The 20,098-nt window shown below is 34.3% G+C and overlaps 1 protein-coding gene across 4 annotated transcripts in view; it reads left to right on the top strand.

Annotated features, from left to right (window-relative positions):
* The window catches only part of CNOT6 (CCR4-NOT transcription complex subunit 6), a 48,532-nt gene that overhangs the window by 24,354 nt on the left and 4,080 nt on the right, over positions 1 to 20,098 (top strand). For 3 of the 4 annotated variants that reach the window (XM_043983613.1, XM_043983614.1, XM_043983611.1), the window contains exons 3-11: positions 1,374 to 1,560; positions 3,600 to 3,685; positions 8,679 to 8,783; positions 8,868 to 8,936; positions 10,276 to 10,433; positions 11,323 to 11,477; positions 12,375 to 12,529; positions 13,074 to 13,304; positions 15,165 to 15,367. In XM_043983613.1, the coding sequence (XP_043839548.1) occupies positions 1,374 to 1,560; positions 3,600 to 3,685; positions 8,679 to 8,783; positions 8,868 to 8,936; positions 10,276 to 10,433; positions 11,323 to 11,477; positions 12,375 to 12,529; positions 13,074 to 13,304; positions 15,165 to 15,367 (1,349 nt within the window). The remainder of the gene's footprint in view (positions 1 to 1,373; positions 1,561 to 3,599; positions 3,686 to 8,678; positions 8,784 to 8,867; positions 8,937 to 10,275; positions 10,434 to 11,322; positions 11,478 to 12,374; positions 12,530 to 13,073; positions 13,305 to 15,164; positions 15,368 to 20,098) is intronic. The other variant, XM_043983612.1, reaches the window with a different exon arrangement.

Here is a 20,098-nt window from a genome sequence, read left to right as displayed (position 1 = left end):
TAAAACAAAAGAGAATAGTTAAATAAAGCTACTAATCAGAATAGTGACTACCTGGCGGTGCATTCAACTTTACTGTGGTGTCCCTTTCTAAATAGTAAATAATAGAGAAAATTACTTCCAGATTTGAAATAGTTTTGAGATTTTAGGAAATTGGTTCGCTAAAGCTAGCATTTTCCCATGAGATCTTAACAGTTTTTCTCAAACACTAGGGATCACCAAAGATTGTGGGGCAGGTTCTTCTTCTTCTTCTTTTTTTTTTTTTGGTGAGGCAATTGGGGTTAAGTGACTTGCCCAGGGTCATACAGCTAGTAAGTGTCAAGTGTCTGAGGTCAGATTTGAACTCAGGTCCTCCTGAATCCAGGGCCAGTGTTTTATCCACTGTGCCACCTAGCTGCCCCTGGGGCAGGTTCTAAAGAGATTGTAGAAACCTGAAGAAGATTGTCTTCATTTTGGACCAGGGATCAGGCTTAATACTCTCTAGAAGCATTATCATTTCTTTGATTCCATATACTGGCTTACAGTACTTTAACTTAATGGCTTAGCTTTAATTTACCACTCAAAGATAACAATTCTTTGAAGCTACTTGTTTTTGGCAGTGTTGTTTGTCTTAGGCTTAGGGTTAGGGTTCTTAATGTGTTGTGGATGAAGTTGCCACTTAAGTGCTCTTGGCAAATTGGATCTAGTAACCAAGTTAATAGCATCATTATTAAGATGAGTATTTTTTTCCTCCAATGTAGGAATATGCACAGCACAACTTACTTTTTAATCTCAAGTTATTTCTTAGCATGAATCTAAGATGAAACTTATGTCCAAATATAATGGAGTTTCTTATAAACTTGTTGTTCAGTTATTTCAGTAGTGTTCGACTCTTTGTGACCCCATTTAGGGTTTCCCAGAAAAGATACTGGAATGATTTGCCATTTCCTGCTCTGGCTCTTTTTATAGATGAGGAAACTGAGGCAAACAGGTTTAAGTGACTTGCCTAGGGTTACATAGCTAGTAAAATGTCTGAATCTTAACTATAGGCCAGGTGCTCTATTCACTGTTCCACCTAGCTGCCCCTTTATTATACATATAAATGATTGATTTCTTTCTACTTAAAATGTTGACAAATCTCAGGTCAATTAATGATAAATTATTTCCTGTTTTACTGTGGGAAGAACAGTATCTTAACAAATTTTAGTGTGCCCTTGACAATTCATAACTTTAAGCAAAAAAGTGATTTGAAGCAAATTAGACTTTATTCGTGTGTACATTTTATGACTTGCTATTTTAAAGTAGTTTGGTTAAACTCTATTTTTTGTTTCATTTTGGAACTAAATGTTGAGGGGGAAATGATATGACATCTTTGGATTACTTTTTTTCTTTTATAGGAAAAGTAAGAAGCTTAAGCTCATCTTTATGGTCACTGACCCACTTGACAGCTTTGCATCTCAGTGACAATTCTTTATCCCGAATTCCTTCAGACATTGCCAAGCTTCAAAATTTGGTTTATCTGGACATGTCCTCTAATAAAATCCGTAGTTTACCAGCAGAACTCGGAAACATGGTGTCACTCAGGTAAATATATTTGACTTGATGCAAAACCAGGCACCCTCAGACACATTGCTGCAGCATGACTAATCTTGAAACTAATTAAAATGCATGTATTATTAGTTCTTTACCTTCTTAAATATTTTTTAAATTGTGACTTGTTCTTTTCTGTAGTTTTTTGTAACATTTTAGTAACAAGTGATTACCATATTTTCTGAGATTACAGACTATTGTGCCTTGTGTAATACTTGAACCAAATGTGTTTTAAAATTTTGATTAGTTAGGGTTAAAAATTTCAGCTATACTATACTTTATTCCTAAATCAAGCTTAGATTTGGGTATAACCTCTTTGTATAAAGTATATCCAGGCTATCTTACCTTATAAAGTTTAGTTTTGTTAGCTTTATATATGTCTCCAAAAGATGAATGGGCCTTGGTCTACTTACTACTTAACACACATCATTTTTACCATAATTGTACAGCCATTTCCTATGCTTAGAATGCCTATTTCTCCTTCCCCTACCACCTATCTCTGCTGTGCTTTTTGCAATAATAAGTCCAGTTTAACTGAAAATTTACTGTTTTCCCCATTCTGTGCCGCCAACCTTCCCCTTCCCCACCCAGCCCACACACACACAACTTCCTGTCCCAGGCTGGAAATGACTTTGATTTTTGGCATTTTGCTTATTTCCTATGTATTGGTGTAGTTATTATATAAGTGTTTCATAGGATTGCATATTTGTGTACTTGTTGTAGTCTCCCTGTTGGATTATAAACTCTATGAGAGTAGGGATTATGTCTTTATCTTTGTATCTCTGTTAGTGCCTAGAACACTGCTTTGCATGTAGTATTTGCAAATGAATAGCTATTGGTTGAATCATTACTTACTTCTTGTGATTCCATTTTACTTGTTTGCTATCTTGGTCCATTCATTCATTCATTCATGAGGCAATTGGGGTTGACTTGCCCAGGGTCACACAGCCAGTAAGTGTTAAGTGTCTGAGGTTGGATTTGAGCTTGGGTCTTCCTGACTCCAGGGCCAGTGCTCTGTCCACTGCTCCACCTAGCTGCCCCTTATCTTGGTCCATTTAAAGGAAAGGAGCAAAGTTTTGTTGGCTCCCCTATAGCTCTCATGGAGTAGGCTCAGCCTTATGTAATAAGAAAATATAAGTTCTAAGAAAAATATGCAAATGAAAAATGAACATTTTTAAAGAGTTCGTTATTATAGTAGTTTTTGGCCAGGAAAGGGAGCTGAATTAAATACAATTATGGCTCAAAAGATAATAAATACTTACTGACGTTATTAAAAATCCTATTTTCCCTGCCCTCTTTTTAGTAGAATCCTTTAGTTTTACTGATTAGCAAATAGGTGATTTAAAATATAAATGAAAGCACCAAAGATTATAGGAAAAGTCTTCATGAATACTTATTGGAGAATAATATTGTGTTGCAGGGATTTGCCCTTATTATTAACTGATATTCCTACTGGTTATTATACTTGGTAGCACCCAGGATCCAATTGTGAATGATTTTAACAGTGTCTAAAACAGAGTGCTGTATTTGTAAATCTTAACGAATATTGAGTAAATTCAGAGAATAATTTACCACAGAAAGGCAATCTACACATTCCTTTTCCTTTTTATTCTTTTGTTTTGTTTTGTTTTGTTTTTTGTGGGGCGATGAAGGTTAAGTGACTTGCCCAGGGTCACACAGCTAGTAAGTGTCAAGTGTCTGAGGCCGGATTTGAACTCAGGTCCTCCTGAATCCAGGGCCGGTGCGCTATCCACTGCACCACATAGCTGCCCCCTACACATTCCTTTTAATGGTATTGCGAAGTCACATAAACCTTTTTTAACTCTCCATTTTCTAATTATAAATGCTGAACTGTCTCATTGTTACTTAGTCTATTTTGTACCCTGTGTGCTAGACTAGATTCAGACTACTAGAATATATTTTTTTTAAATGTTATTTGCCCAAAGAGTTATTTCTGAAGGAATAAATTTTGAAACCTTTAGTGAAGCCTAATGTTGATTTCTGACTGCCTGAAACTTTTATTTTTCCAACAGGGAACTCCATTTAAATAACAACCTGTTACGAGTTCTACCTTTTGAGCTGGGAAAACTGTTTCAGTTGCAGACTTTAGGTCTAAAAGGTATGCTTTTTAAAACTTTTGCATTTTGCTTTGTTGTCTTGGTGGGTAGAAGTTGAGAAGTAGTTGACGTTTTTGAAGTAGGAAGTTTAGAAAAATTTGAAAAAACTCATTTGAGGAAAAGGAAAAAATGTTTAAGTTTTTCACTACCTAAAAAAAAACAAAAACAAAACAATTTATTAGAAGGGCACCTTCAGTCCTGGTTAAGCCTTTCTATCTCAACTCCATTTATCTCTGCGAAATTTTTTCTCCATAATGGTTGGTTCTATTTGATATCTTTTCCCTCTTAGTCATTGTTCCAATTTCCCTTTTTATTTGCCTTAGTTCTTGATTCAATCTGCCTCCCATCTTCTTTAATTTTTTTTTTATTTTTTGGCAGGGCAATGAGGGTTAAGTGACTTGCCCAGGGTCACACAGCTAGCAAGTGTCAAGTGTCTGAGGCCAGATTTGAACTCATGTCCTCCTGAATCCAGGGCCAGTGCTTTATCCACTGTGCCACCTAGCTGCCCCTATTTTTTTTTTCATGCAAAACTTCCTTACAGTTTTTGACTCCATACTCTGATCATTTTGTTACATGCACTGTAGCTACTTTTTCTCACAAGAGGGAGAGCCTTCAAAAATTAGGAATGGTAAATGGAATCTTAAGAGTTGAAGTAACATGAGATGTTACTTAGAACCTCATACCACATTAAGCAGTTCCTTCTACCACGTCCCTGAAGAAGATCCAGTCTTTGTTTGAATGCTTATAGTGACAAGGAGTACATTACATAATGAAACAAAACATTGTTTTTTTTTAAATAAATCTTATTATGAAGATCTTCACATTGAACCCAAGTATTCCTTCCTATAATGTTTACTCATCAGTATGATTTTCTTCTTTCTGTAACTATATAGAATGATTGTTTCCCTCTTCTACACAACTGCTCTTTAGATATTTAAAGACAGCTTTCAGGTCCTTCATGAGTCTTCTCTTATCCATGTCCAGTTCCTTTTTATGTTAATGTTTCCTCGTGTTAAGTGATTTCCAGACCAGCTATCCTAGTTGCCTTTCTGACCACTTTAAAATTTAGTACTCAGATTTGGAAAAAAAAAATAGTCCAAATGTTTTCTTAGCACTGTATAATACATGACTGCATTTTCTCCCTTATTTGTTCTATACACTATACTTCTCTCTCTCTCTCTTTTTTTTTTTGTTGTTGTTTGGTTTTTTTAGTGAGGCATTTGGGGTTAAGTGACTTGCCCAGGGTCACACAGTTAGTAAGTGTTAAGTGTCTGAGGCCGGATTTGAACTCAGGTATTCCTGACTCCAAGGCCGGTGCTCTATCCACTGCGCCACCTAGCTGCCCCCACTATACTTCTCTTAATGTAGCCGAAGATTACCATAAAATTGGCAGTCAAATTACACTGTTGGTTCATTTTAAGGTTATAATAAAACTTCTAGGTCTTTTTCACATTATCTATCAATTGATCTATTGCTGTATTGCTTAGTGGATAGAAAACCAGTTTGGGAGCTACAAAGACCTGAGTTCAGGTCCTGCCTCTGACACATACTGGATCTGTGACCCTAGACAAATTACTTGACTTCTCAATGCTTTAGACAACTCTTTTTTTGTTTTGTTTTGTTTTGTTTTGTTTTGTTTTAGTTTTTTTTTTTAGTGAGACAATTGGGGTTAAGTGACTTGCCCAGGGTCACACAGCTAGTAAGTGTTAAGTGTCTGAGGCTGGATTTGAACTCAGGTACTCCTGACTCTAGGGCCGGTGCTTTATCCACTGCGCCACCTAGCTGCCCCTAGACAACTCTTAAGACTATAAGTTGCATAAAAAATGGTTTCCTACATTGGTAGCAAGAGTTTCCTCATACTGAGTTCCTTATACCATTAGAGTTTTTTCCAATGTATATAATAATTTTAACAAGATCGTAACTAAAGTATCCTGTTTCAGAAGACAATAGGATCATTTCAGTTGTACTTTTGCACAAACAAAACCAGTGCAGCTAGTATAACAAAGCAAGGTGGTATTGGGGGGGGTCATATTTGCATTAAACATATCTGATGGGGCAGCTAGGTGGCGCAGTGGATAAAGCACTGGCCTTGGATTCAGGAGGACCTGAGTTCAAATCCAGCCTCAGACACTTGACACTTAACTAGCTGTGTGACCCTGGGCAAGTCACTTAATCTTCATTGCCCTGCAAAAAAAAAACAACAAAAAAACCCCAACATATCTGATGGGTCTGTTATCCAAAATATGTAGGCAATTAACAAAAATAATTAAGTGACCTCCAATAATTAAGTGGTCAAAAGATGCAAACAAAAAGTCCTCCGAAAGAATTGAAAACTAGTAACAACTATATAAAAATTGATCCAAATCACTAATAACTAAAATAGTTTCACTTTACACCTGCATTTTGGCAAAGATTACAAAAGATGGAAGTAATAAACATTAGAAGGGCTGCAGAAAGACAAACATATTACTCTGGTACACCTATGGATTGGTCCACCCATTCTCGAAGTCAGTTTGGAATTATACTAAAAAATATGGTTAAAATGTCTGTACCCTTTGACATAGATATCTCATAGTCAAGCATATATGCCTCATGAAATTAAAAAACAGAAAGGTCTAATATATGCCAAAAATATTTATAGCAACCCTTTTTCTAGTGGCAAAGAACTGGAAACAAAATAGATGCCTATCAATTGCTGAATGACTATGTAAATTGTGGTACAAGAATGTAATGGAATTATTGTCCTCAGAAATATCAGTTGATAAACAGTACGTATTATGTGCCAGGCACTGTGCCAGGCCTTGGGGATACAAGTACAAAGAATGAAATGATCCTTACTCGACATGAACTTCATTCAAGACTTGGAAACTGATGAAGAGTGAAATAAACAGAAACAGGAGAACAATATATTCAATGACTACAGAAATGTAAATGGAAGAACAGCAATCAAGAAAAATAAAAGTCCCAAACTGAGCACTATGTAATTATAATGACCAAACTTGGTTCCAGAGAAAAGATGAGAATATACATCCTTCCTTTCCCTCTTCCCCCACCCTGGGTATAAGAAGGGGTGGGGGACTATGAGTGTGGATTAATGCATATATTGTCTGATAATATAGACAGGTTTTGCTGAAAACATTTTTTTCTCATTTTTGTTTTTTCTTATAAGGGATAGCTTGTATAGGGGAGGGAAAAGGATCTATTTGAAAGTGGAGGCAATATAAAAACAAAAACTATATAATAAATTACGTTTTAAAGACCCTAGAGAAACTTTTTTTAAGAAAGTAATATTCCAACTCGATAAAGCACTAGCCCTGGATTCAGGAGGACCTGAGTTCAAATTCTGCCTCAGACACTTGACACTTACTAGCTGTGTGACCCTGGGAAAGTCACTTAACCCTCATTGCCCCACTGAAAAAAAGAAAGTAATATTCCATTTGCATAACAGATCATATAATCATTGACCACATGATTTGTTTCTAGTTTTTTTGCTGTTCGCAATAATGTACCTAGAAATACTTTTGTATAGAAGGGTATTTTTCCCTATTACAAATATCCCTAAGGTATAGTCTTTGTCTTGGGATCCCTAGGTCAAGAGTTATGGACCGTTGTAATTATTATTGTATTATTACCATTTTTCTCTACTAATTTAATGGGCATGAGGTCAAAAGAGTTGCATTAGGGGCAGCTAGGTGGCACAGTGGATAAAGCACTGGCACTGGATTCAGGAGGATCTGAATTCAAATCTGGCCTCAGACACTTGACACTTGCTAGCTATGTGACCCTGGGCAAGTCATTTAACCCTCATTGCCCCACCAAAAGAAAAAAAAGAGTTTTATTAATTGACACTTTGGATATTAGAGTGTTTAAACAGTCTTTTGGATAGTTACTGATAATTTGTCTTCTGAGCACTTTTCTATTGAGGGATAACTCTTACTCTCATAACTGTGTCAGTTTTGGATTTTTATTAGAAGTATTCAAGTCAAAGTTAGTTTCATTTCCCCTGTCTCTTTCCTTGTTCTTTCTGCATTAGTTTTGGGGCATCAAATAATTTTTATTTTTATATAATAAAATATTTTGCCTCATGACTAGATAAGAATATTCTTTTTTTACAGAATTGCAATATTGTTTCTTGTTAAAATTTTTTTATATTTAGATCATTAATAGATTGGGAATTTATTATGGCATATTGTTTGAGATGTGAACGAAATGCTATTTTTCACCATGCTGGTATCCTATACTTTTGTACTTAAATTAAAAAACACTACACAACTTTATACTGACTTTAATAAATTATTATTGGAAATTACATTTATCATGTTAAATTGGCCCCATCTTTCCAGTTTGTCAAAAATCTTTTTACATCTGAGTTCTGTTGTCTAGTACATGAACTGTAATTTCCACTTTTGTGTCATTTTTGAGGTTGATAAACATGGTAACTAGGTCTTCCAAGTCACTGATGATTATAGTAATAATAATAAAAGTTCACTTTTACCTAATGTTTTAGTTTTTTACAAAGCATATGTTCTTTACCACAGCCAGGCATGTAAGTATTATCTCTAGATGAAGAAAAATAAGGGCCAGAAAGGTTATGACTTGCCAATCACCAGTTAAGTAAGTGTGAGAACCACTGCTTCAAATCAGATCCTTGGGCTCTAGGAGGCTCAAATTAATCCATTAGTCTTTCTAACTAATTTACCTACCAGCTGAAAGAGTACTATCTGAGAAGCAAACCTGTTTCATACTTATACAGTAATTAGTTTTACCTTCTCATTTAATCTGATTAAAATCCAAAGAAAAAAAATTGAGTCTCATTTCTGAGATTTTGCCATTGTTTATCAAGATTATTTTTCTGACTAAAACAATTTCATTTAAAATAATTTAGGCTAGTTCAGTTTATGAAACTTCAAAGTCTTATTAATATTCAGTTTTTTATATCTCTAAATTGAATGCTCATAAATTGGGTCTTATTTTACTTTTTTAAAATACTTCAAGGAAATCCACTTACACAAGATATATTGAACCTCTATCAGGAACCAGATGGGACAAGAAGGCTACTGAACTATTTGCTTGATAATTTGGCAGGTACTGGAAAAACAAGTAAGTGGTAATTAGTTTAGAATACTTTTTTGGGAAGACAAATAGAAATATTGTCATTTCATTTTGTGTTAAATATTCCACTAGTGGCAACAGAGCAACCACCTCCAAGATCTTGGATTATGTTACAAGAACCAGACAGAACAAGGCCAACTGGTTGGTAGCATTGTTTTTCTTTGCTTTTTTTTTCCTACTAGTTGTTCCTAAATATAAAGTTACAGTATACCAGTAATTGTGGTCATCCTTAAAGTAGTCTTTCTAAGAAACCTATCTATAATTGACTTAATTTGGAAAATAGTAATAATCATTCCTTTGAAAACTAAACTTCTCCATATAGGTATGCCCAGCCTTTATGTGGTACAGTGAATGTACCCTGTAAAGTACAGTCAAATTTAGTTACAGCAAGAGGGTATTTGCATGATGTAATGGGAAAAGAGCTGGCTTGGAATTTGGTAGATTTTAGTTTTAGCTCTAGTTTCCTTATTTCTAGCTGGGCCTCACATTTTTCTTTGATTTTACATGATGAATCCTAAAGAATCAATTAAAAAACTACTTGAAACAATTAATGACTTTAGCAAAGTTGCAGGATATAAAATAAACCCACATAAATCATCAGCATTTCTATACACGACCAACAAAGCTCAGCAGCAAGAGAAAGAAAGAGAAATTCCATTTTAAAGTAACAGTAGACAATATAAAATACTTGGGAGTCTACCTGCCAAGACAAACCCAGGAACCCTGTGAAGAACACAATTATAAAATACTTTTCACAGAAATAAAATCAGATCTATATAATTGGAAAAATAATCAATTGCTCATGGATAGGCTGAGCTAATATAATAAAAATGACAATTCCAACTAAATTAATTTACCTATTCAGTGTCATACCAATCTATTTTATAGAGTTAGAAAAAATAATAATAAGATTTTACATGATATTTGAGGTCCTCTTATTGCTGGCATTATTTAATAGACATTAAATCAAAATCTTTAAGATCTAGGTAATTCTGCAATTGTATCAAGCAGCATTTGTTTCAGTAGACTTTCAGGACAGCAAAATTCTTAGTTGAGTAAGAAGTTTGCCAGTGGACTTTGATGCCCTTTGAAATTCTAAATTTGATGAAAATAATTTGTTTACTACTTTGTAATTAGTTGTAACAGGATTTTACTTATGCTTTGGCATAAGTTAAGTGTGCATTTCTGCAGAAGTGGACCATTCTTGGCTTTTAATATAACTTTCTTTTAATTTTACGTGTTTCTCCATGAATGTAGTTGGAGGGGAGGGCAAGGAGAAGAATGGGGAGGAATTGGAGAGCCTCAGAAACCTGCATTTTAGAGGCTCATGTATCATATCTAAAAGCCAAGTCTGAATTGTTTTATTAATATTGTGTTTTCCTCTAAATTAAGGCACCTTAAATCAAAGTTTAGTATTAAAGAATGTAAAAATCTTTTTTCCTGAAATTTATGTAAATAAGTGATTTTCCCCCCCCTACAGCTTTGTTTTCTGTCATGTGCTACAACGTTCTTTGTGATAAGTATGCAACCCGGCAGTTATATGGCTATTGTCCGTCATGGGCACTTACTTGGGAGTACAGAAAAAAAGCCATTATGCAGGAAATCCTGAGTTGCAATGCTGACATCATAAGCCTTCAGGTAATTTATGGAGAAAAACTTTTTTTAAATGTACAAATTCCCATCTTTCAGAATTGTTAGAGTAAGGAACAAATGAAGTATACATTAATTGCATCCATCAGTTAACAAGTTTTGAGTTCCTATATTTATAAGTTTCTTGTAATCCCCTGGGTTCTAGAGCCTGGTGGGCAGACTATCAGCTTTCCACTGCAACCCTGTACTGCCCTGGTGAATTAATTTTAACCTTTGATGATAGCTGAGTGTTGCCCATAACTTTCCCCACTGCTGCAACATTAGTCTGAAATACCTGGGAAAATGGAGCTATGTATATGAGATTTTTCTTTTAGCACCATCTTGATTAAGGCACATTGACTTTATATAGGAAACATTTACATGTATGGTGCTTACATACCAGTCTCTCGAATGACATTATAATTAACTACTTAAAAATTGCCTGGGTAAAACAACATCTTTACATCTTAGGTTTTTTTCTGTGTTCCTGGGTACCAAAAGAATTGATCTGGGCAGTTTGTACTTGTAAAATGAAAAACAAGCAGGTGAGAAAATGTATTTAAAAAAGGGAATGGGCCTTTGCAGTTCTTACCTCTATAACTCAAGTGCAACATCTCTACAAATAACATGTGGATATACAGGCATACCCTCTATAAGATTGCCCTGAACAATGCCTTTTTGCAATAAAAAGGCTAATATTTTATAACTAAAGTCAGCCATAATATCATCATCTATTAACAGTAGTATTCCTTTGAAACTGACTGCCTCTTTTCACCTAACATTATATTTTAATATAACCAATTAATTGTGGTAGGCAGGATGTGCTTATTATAGTTTGTGTGTCATAATGATTTTGTTTTTAGGGAACTGAAATGCTATACTGTTTATGATTTTTCAGGAGGTTGAAACTGAACAGTATTACAGTTTTTTTCTGGTAGAGCTAAAGGAACGCGGCTATAATGGATTCTTTAGTCCAAAATCTAGAGCTAGGACAATGTCAGAACAGGAAAGAAAACATGTTGATGGTTGTGCAATATTCTTCAAGACAGAAAAGTAAGTAAGCTGTCTCCCTTGCAAACATAATACATTTAACTTTTTATTCAAGGTGGATTTTTAAGGGGGTATTAACTCATTTGTTGATTGAATGAGTTAAAGAAACTAAATTATTAATGAAAATAAAGCTACTGTCATAATTTTTTTTCCAAATAGAATTGAAGGGAGATTTCATTCATGTGTGTGTGTTTACACATACACACAGACATGTACACTGCATACATATACACGTACATAGTGTGTGTATATGTCTATATGCACATATACATATGTGTTTATTTTCTATTTTCTATTAATTGTTGGAGTTCAACTCATATCAATGGAAGCACCAATGTGCTTTCCTATGTGCTCCCAAAGAACTTTTTAACTTGCCTATATTGAGCCTGATCCTTGTGAAGTATAGTAAAAGAGCTATGAGAAGAGATTGTGTTGTGTTGTGGTTAAGTCAGATTTATGTTCAGAGAAGAGAACTTCCTTATTAGATGTGCAGAATTCTAAAGCCCTATGTAGATTGGTGCCAAACTGAAAAAAATGTAAAATTAATTTTGGAAAGTTGCCATTAAATGTGGGGAATGTTTCTTTGAGTGATCTTAGTTCCATTAGATATACATAAATATACATGAGATTAGAAATCTTTTGTATCTAGTATATCCCTCAGTTTTCAAATTACAGAATGTTGGAACTAGAGAGATTAGCCAGACTAACCTCATTTTTCAGATGGGGAAACAAAAAGTCTCACAGAGAAGGAGAGTATCTTACCAAAGTCATTGTGGTAGAGTGGGGACTTAAGGCCAGGCTTCCTGTCTCTTGGTCCCAGGTTCATTCCTTTATACCATGCTGCCTCTCCTGAGAAAGCATTTTCTCAACTATGCTTTTTTTTTTTTTTTTTATATTTAGATTCACATTGGTTCAGAAACATACTGTTGAATTCAATCAACTAGCAATGGCAAATTCAGAAGGGTCTGAAGCTATGCTGAACAGAGTTATGACAAAAGATAACATTGGAGTTGCAGTGCTACTAGAACTTCGAAAAGAATTGATTGAAATGTCATGTAAGTGACTAATTTCTAATGAAATTGGGATCTAAAATACAAATGTGTTGTCTTGACAGCTTTGGAAAGAGTAGAAATCTGAAAATAGCTGATTATATATATTAGCTTGATTAGTTACAAAAAAGTGGAAATTTCAGTCTTTTCCAGTATGTCAAATCATTTCTCCTTCCCACAAAGCTTAAGATATAGGGGAATTTCCTAAGAAAGTCTTGTAAAAAATGAGTGAAAAGCAAAAAACCTTCATTTGCTTCTAGGCATTTTTGATTTGAAAGAAATAGAGAGGTAAATATGAAATGAAAAAGATATTCATACATTGAACTTCAACACTTTCCTACTTTTTTTTGGCAGCAAAAGTAGATTGGAAGTAGTCTTCCTCTTTTGAGGTTTTTTTGGATTTTTTGCACAAAAAAAATTTTTTTAAGGATCTTGAGACTATTTAGATACTAAGGGTATTTTAAAATTAACTGAGCCATTGAAAATAATTTGCTTTGTCATAAGATTGCATGAAATGAAATATTTGGTTTCTCTTGTCCTCTGATTTTAGCTGGAAAGCCACATCTTGGAACAGAAAAGCAGCTTATTCTTGTTGCTAATGCACATATGCACTGGGATCCGGAATATTCTGATGTTAAATTGGTACAAACTATGATGTTCCTCTCCGAAGTAAAGAACATTATTGACAAAGCCTCTCGGAGTCTCAAGTCCAATGTACTGGGAGAACTTGGAACCATTCCACTTGTGCTGTGTGCAGATCTGAATTCTTTGCCAGACTCTGGTAAGAACAACAATATTTATTTTATAGAATACTAATTTTTTAATGTAAATGTGTTAGTCACTGAAGATGATATTGTTGATTAGATTTAGCATTTGAAAAGACCAACTTCAAATGTATGCCATGAAATGATTTTGTGCATTTTAAAAATGAAATAGAATAATGAAAATCCTAATATGTTAAACCTTGCTCCTCTTGGATGATAAGCACATAGTTTAAATAGAGAAATGACCTAATTAGTATTTAGGTGTCTGAATTAGTGCTCTTAAATCAGGGGTTCTTAACCTTTTTTGTGTCATTGACACTATAGGCAACCTAGTGTCACCTATGGATTCTGTCCTCAGAATAATGTTTTTAAATATATGAAATAAAATGTATAGGATTACAAAGGAAACCAATTATATTGAAAGTTAACCAAACAGTAAACATTGTTCACAGACCCCAGGTTAAGATTCTTTGTCTTAATTCATGTCAGTACTTGAATTTAATGTTAAGATGTGTTCATCCTGCATTTTCAAAAGGCAAAAATAAGGTGTCCTATCTTCCCTGCTAAATTTATAGTTCCATGAGGGGTAGGGACCCTATCTTAATTATTTTTGCATCTTTCCCAGCACTATACTCGACACCTAGAATGGGATTAAATGATAGTTAAAAGGATTAATAGTTTATAATTCTGTTCGTGTCTTTCTTTTGTTTGTAATGTATACTATTAAAGTTTGTTTACCTTGATAAAAATGGATAGTTCTTATCTCTTATTATCTATATGTATTCTCCAACTGTTTGGTGTAACCTAAATTCTGATTGTTAACATTACCTCTTTTAGGTTCCAACTATCCTTTCATAGGATCTCAGGAGATTTTTATTGGTATAGGGTAGGCTAAACTAGTCTTATTTTTATTTACAAAATTCAAGGAAATTAACTTCAACCAAATTGGGTAAATGAGTCAGACTTTAATTGAAATACTGTTTGGTATGTAATGCTGATTGAAAAAGTGGAAAGAATGTTGAGTTTTGAATCAGAGAAGCAAGGTTCAAATTCTGGCTTTGCTGCTTACCTTTGTGACCTTAAACAAGGCATTTAATTTCCTGGATCTCAGTTTCCTTGTCTTGTAAAATGAAAGGTTTGGAATGATGACCCCTGAGGTTCTTTCTACTTCTAAGTCTTTCATCCTTTGACTTTTATTCGATTGTAAAGCTTGTGGTATCAAACTGGAACATGCTATATTTGTTTACATTTCTTTCCTATATTTACAACCCTTTTCCTCCATAAACCCATAAATACCTCTCTACTTCTTTCAAATCAAAAATGCCTAGGAGCAAATAATAAAGTTTTTTGGTTTTCACTCATTCTTTACAAGACTTTCTTAGGAAATTCCCCTTTATCTTAAGCTTTGTAGGTAGGAGAAATGATTTGACATATTGGAAAAGACTAAAATTTCCACTTTTTTTTTGAAGTACTAATCAAAAGTGCAAGAATATTCTTTGATTTGGTAGAATAAATACAATATCAAGTCATTTGCTTACTAAACCTTTAAGGGCAGTTAGAAAAGTGAGCTTTGTATCAAATAGTTTTACCTCTACAACTCATCTTGTAAAGCTTTCAGGGAATTGTTATTGCTAATTAGGATTGAGGGTTATGCTCTGGAAATGTCACTGCGTAATATCCCTCAGTTTTAGTAATAAAGTATCTGGAAATTGTGGAAATGCGATGTTAAGTAAACATGAGTTTTAAGATGCTTTTATAAGTAGTATTTTTAGAGCATTTACTTACATTATATATTGGTGTAAGGTAACAGTGCAAGCCAGTCAATATTAACTAATTAAATTTTAATTTAATTAGTAGAATTTTTTTGTTTATTATAGGTGTTGTAGAATACTTGAGTACTGGTGGAGTAGAAACAAATCATAAGGATTTCAAAGAACTGAGATACAACGAAAGTCTTACTAACTTCAGCTGTAATGGAAAAAATGGAACGACAAATGGAAGGATTACACATGGTTTCAAGTTAAAGAGTGCCTATGAGAATGGCCTAATGCCTTATACAAATTACACATTTGATTTCAAGGTGAGATTTGGACCAGAAAGCATCTATTCCATTAGAAAATCATGTAGCCTTTTCACTTAAAGTAATAAAATGCACATCTTTAAAACATGGACAAGTTTTTTAATTGGGGATAAAAAGACTTTTTTGTCCTGTTCTTCCAGAGCACTGGCAAATCCTTTGATAGAAGTCCACGTGACATGTGCTTCACATTTCTAGCATAAAAATATATAACCATCAATAAAAAGGGAATTTTCACCTTTCTTACATTTGTGTCATAATAACCCCTCATTTTCTTGTTGGGAATGGAGGTATTCACAGCAGTGAACATTTTAGATATCTGATTTTTCTAATAAAATACAGTATATTTATATTTCAATACTTCATTGATCTATGATTTAGACAGTGACTAAATCTATTACTTCTCTATGACTTAGACAATTATCATCTGGTAGCCTTCAGACAGCTCACCACCTCAGAGAGGGATGAGCCCCACTTTATTTGGTTATTAGTCCTTGGACCAGATATAATTTATCACCAACCCTATAATCAAGAGCCTTTCCAGCTTGGTAAAACCAGCTAGTTTTGTGCTCATCTGACCTAGGCTTTGGAAATCCAAAGCCCCTTTTATGTTACAGGGAGACATCAGAGGAGGACCTTAGTGGAATATATAAAGTATGCTCTACTTGACCTCTTCTTGATTATTCAAGATCATGACATAAATGTGTGCTGCATACAGTGTGATTAAATTGTTGAAGTTAATAAGACTGTGTCCCTGGACTATGCTATACTTTTAAAGTTATATTTGTTTTCCACACTATTTCTCTTTTTTTCACTGTTACTCAAAGCCATTATTAGTATGTCTTCTAACAGTTCTCCCCACTCCAATCAACCAACAATTTGCTGCTTTTTGTTCTTCTCTGGGTTTGGAAAACAGATTACCAAACTCATAATAAGAGTAAATAAACTCTGAATGAGGGACTATTCTGTGAGGAAAGTTCTTGTGTTTCAGTGTGTAAGCTTTGAAAATATCTGTTTTGTTTTCTTAGGCACCTCTTATGCTTCCTTCCTTTTTCCCCAGCTCTGTTTTGGATATTTGAAATATTACTATATTGAGTAAAATTGGACATGTTAACTAATTTTTTTAGTGATTACAACATCTCAGATTGCAAAATTGTTAAAACTGAGGTGTCTGGTTTTACTGTCAGAATTAAGTGAAGTCAAATTTACTTTAGAACATTAAATTATGGGGAAGTTTATCGTTATACCTCCTGATTTTCTTGTTGGGATTACTCAAAAAAGCATCTTGAGAGTACACGTTGAAGTATGGTTATGTCCAAGGTATAGCATGTAATCGTTTTTGTTCTTTCAGTGATTTAATTTGTCAATTGCTGAAATAAATGCGGTGAGTGAGGTGGTATCTTGAAAAAGAATGTATTCTCAATTTTTATGTCAACTTTTAAAGCAGTTCTTAAATTCCCCTTACTTGCCTTTGTCTAATAGCAAAGCAATAGAAGTGAAGTCTTGGTGGTGCCTTCCGGTTCCCATCCCTCCATTTTACATTGAAAGAACCTGATAATCAGAGATATGGCTTGCTCATGGACACAGCTGAGGTCTGGCTGAGCTGGGACTCAAATCTCTTGTCCCATTGGCTCCAATTCTAATACTCTTTAGACTAAATATTGCTGTTTCTATGTCCACAGGCTAGCAAAAAAGTTATTTTCTTCCTCACCCAAATATTTCTGTGTAGCTTTCAAATATAAAGAAGTACCAATAGGAGAGTGGATTGGTTTTAGGTTAGAAAAGCATGTATTTACTTAATACATACTTATTTGAATGGAATCTATCATAAAAATATATGATGATCAAAATACATGACCCTCAATAAGAGGAAAGAAACAACTTTTCAATGTAAATTGGTGATGTAATAACACTTAATTTCTGTGTGAAACCAAAAGTAAGGTGTTATGTTTTCATGAACTGTAATGTCTAGAAGATTTTTACAGTGCCATTCCTGAGATACTATGATATCCTTTTGGAAATCATGTACAATATAATATGTATTCTAACTTTTAAGTTAATTATCTATTATTGTGTATAAAGGGTAGTTTTTATTGACTAAAATATTTCATTAACTGGTATATTTCATTTCTTGATCATGCTTGATAAATTTATAGTAACTCTACTTTAGGGTTCGCATTAGAGTAGACCGCTGGTCCCAAGATTGGTCTTGTTTGCAACTTGTTGCCTGTGAATAAAATCTATAGCGGAATTATCACTATTTTAGATAGGTAGCACTGGGCCTGAAGTCAAGTAGAACTAAACTCAAATCCAGCCTCAGATACTAGCTGTGTGACCCTGGACATATTACTTAACCTTTGGCTGCCTCAGTTTCCCTTACTGTAAAAAGGGAATAAAAGTATCACCTACTTCCCAGGGTTGTTGTGAGGATCACATGACATAATGTTGATAAAACATTTAGCACAGTACCTGGTACAACATAATAGGTACTTTAAAAAATGCTTGTCTCTCAAGAGTCACCCCTACTCCCCTCCCCATCCCTACCTCCACTTTCTATTAACCTAGTTAACATGAGTGTGTTTGCCTTATTGCTCAAATGGGAGGATTCATTGATAGAACTTTCAGGGAAACAGCAAACTACCCTTTAAAACCTTAGAGAGAGAGAGAGTGTGAGTGTGTGTGTGTGTGTGTGTGTGTGTGTGTGTGTGTGTGTGTGTGTGTGTGTGTGTGTGTGTGTGTGTTTAAAGGAAAACTTTTCTGAATGTAGTAGGGAAACAATAAAAAATTGTCAGAAGAAAGATGTTAAAAACATCTGATTCATCAGATATTAAACCTGAAACCAGAAAAGAAACTGAAGACACATTTAATTGATGATGGTGTTGATATTTTCTTTACTTGCCATCTTTTTCTGCTTTCTAACTGTATCTTTTACATTCTTTTCTTGTGCTAAAGTTCACTGTACTCATTGGTTCTTCATCCTAGCCTTCTGCCCTGACCTTAATTTCCCTACTTGCATTCCTTTTCCCCATTAGAAAATGTCAAATACATGGAAATGTGTTTTGCATGACTACACATGTATAACCTGTGTCAAATTGCTTTGTTTCTCAATGGGGGGAAGGAAGGGTAGGAGAGAATTTGGAACTCAAAATTTGAAAAAAAGAATCTTAAAAATTTTTTACATGTAATTTGGAAAAATAAAATATTAAAAAACTTTTTAATGTTAAAATTGGTTTACTCCCAGTAGCTCCTCCAGATTTATGCTTTGAATAAGGACATTGGGACAATCCCCTTCTCAGTGTTTTCATTTATTATATAAGACATCGCCCCATGCTGTAATGGAAAAAGCTCTGGCCTTGGAGTTGGAAGACCTGGATTCTTATCCCAATTCCAGCTCTTAACTGTGTAACTGCAAGCGAATAATTTAATCTCTCTGTGTCTCAGTTTCCTCATTTGTTAAATGAGGATAATACCAAAAGTACCTACCTTACAGGGTTAAGAATAAATGAATGAATGTATGTAAAGCACTTTAACATGTTTTAAAGTGCTATATAAATGTCAGTTATTACTAAGGATAACCCTGTCCCTTTTCTGTATACTTAGCTGTATCAGTGAAGGAGAAGGTACCAGGTATTTATTTATAGCTACTTACCAAGGCAGCTAATTTCATTTTAAAAAGTAAAGCTGCATCAATGAAATAATCTGTGTCTTTCTGAAAGTACTGCTTTTGGATATGGAGGGGCCTGTCACAGAAGGGCTTATCCTACATATTTAGTGATTCTATGGATTATTTACCCCCACATCATGTATTTATGATTTATAAATTATTCAGATTCTCTGTGTGTGTGCTATTTCTTACACCTTAATCCTCCAAAAGAATGTTTGCCATGTCTTTCCTACCACTTTACTTCAAAAGAGTCATCAGTACAGATATCAGTGCAGATTATAGCCCCTCCACATCTTGGACAGTAAATTAATGGGGCCACAAAAATTCATCATCTGGTGTAGTGGCTAACCTGCTGTGTGTGAGTCCCTCTGCATTTAACCAGGATAGTGTTCAGATGAGACACTCAGAGTTCATGACCTATGTTTATACTCAGCAAGCATAGCCTTTGAAAACCCAGGGTCATTATCATCTCATGAAGTATCTTAATAGGATTTGGGAAAGGGGAGTGTACTTTATGTTCAAGAAAAATTGTTTTCAGTTGAATGTTCCTATGGTTTATTATTTCTTCATAGAGATGATATGTTCTAATTGTAATAATTGTAACCATCTTGCTACCCTACCCCCCAAATTAGGTCATTTAACATTTTAATTTGTACAGCTTTATACTGCTCATTGGAACTAATTAGCTCTACGCATTTCAGCTAGTCAACTTTGTTATCTCTAGTGGAACCTGATATTTCCTTTCTACCATTTGATATTCTGCTGGGTACTAGATTAGTGGCAGGGTTGAAATCAGGATGGGTCTCAGGAGGCAGGATTTATGTTTTCTTCATTCTAAAACCAAATAGCATAATCTAGAAGCCACTTTTATGCCCTTTCCTTCCTATCATTGAATTAAGTCAAATCCTTCATAATGATTTGTATTCTCATTGCTTTCTTTGACTGAAGTTGTTTGAATGATTTGATTTATGATGGTCACATAATGGTGATAGCATTTAGTGATATAGTGATAAAACTTTAAAGCTGAGTTCCTTCAAAAAAGCCTTTGATGTTTGAATAACATCTTATGG

The sequence above is a fragment of the Dromiciops gliroides genome, chromosome 2 (assembly GCF_019393635.1).
Source record: "Dromiciops gliroides isolate mDroGli1 chromosome 2, mDroGli1.pri, whole genome shotgun sequence".
Classification (NCBI taxonomy): Eukaryota; Metazoa; Chordata; class Mammalia; order Microbiotheria; family Microbiotheriidae; genus Dromiciops; species Dromiciops gliroides.
The sequence above is the reverse complement of the archived record's forward strand: the minus strand, read 5'-3'. Positions and strand labels throughout refer to the sequence as shown.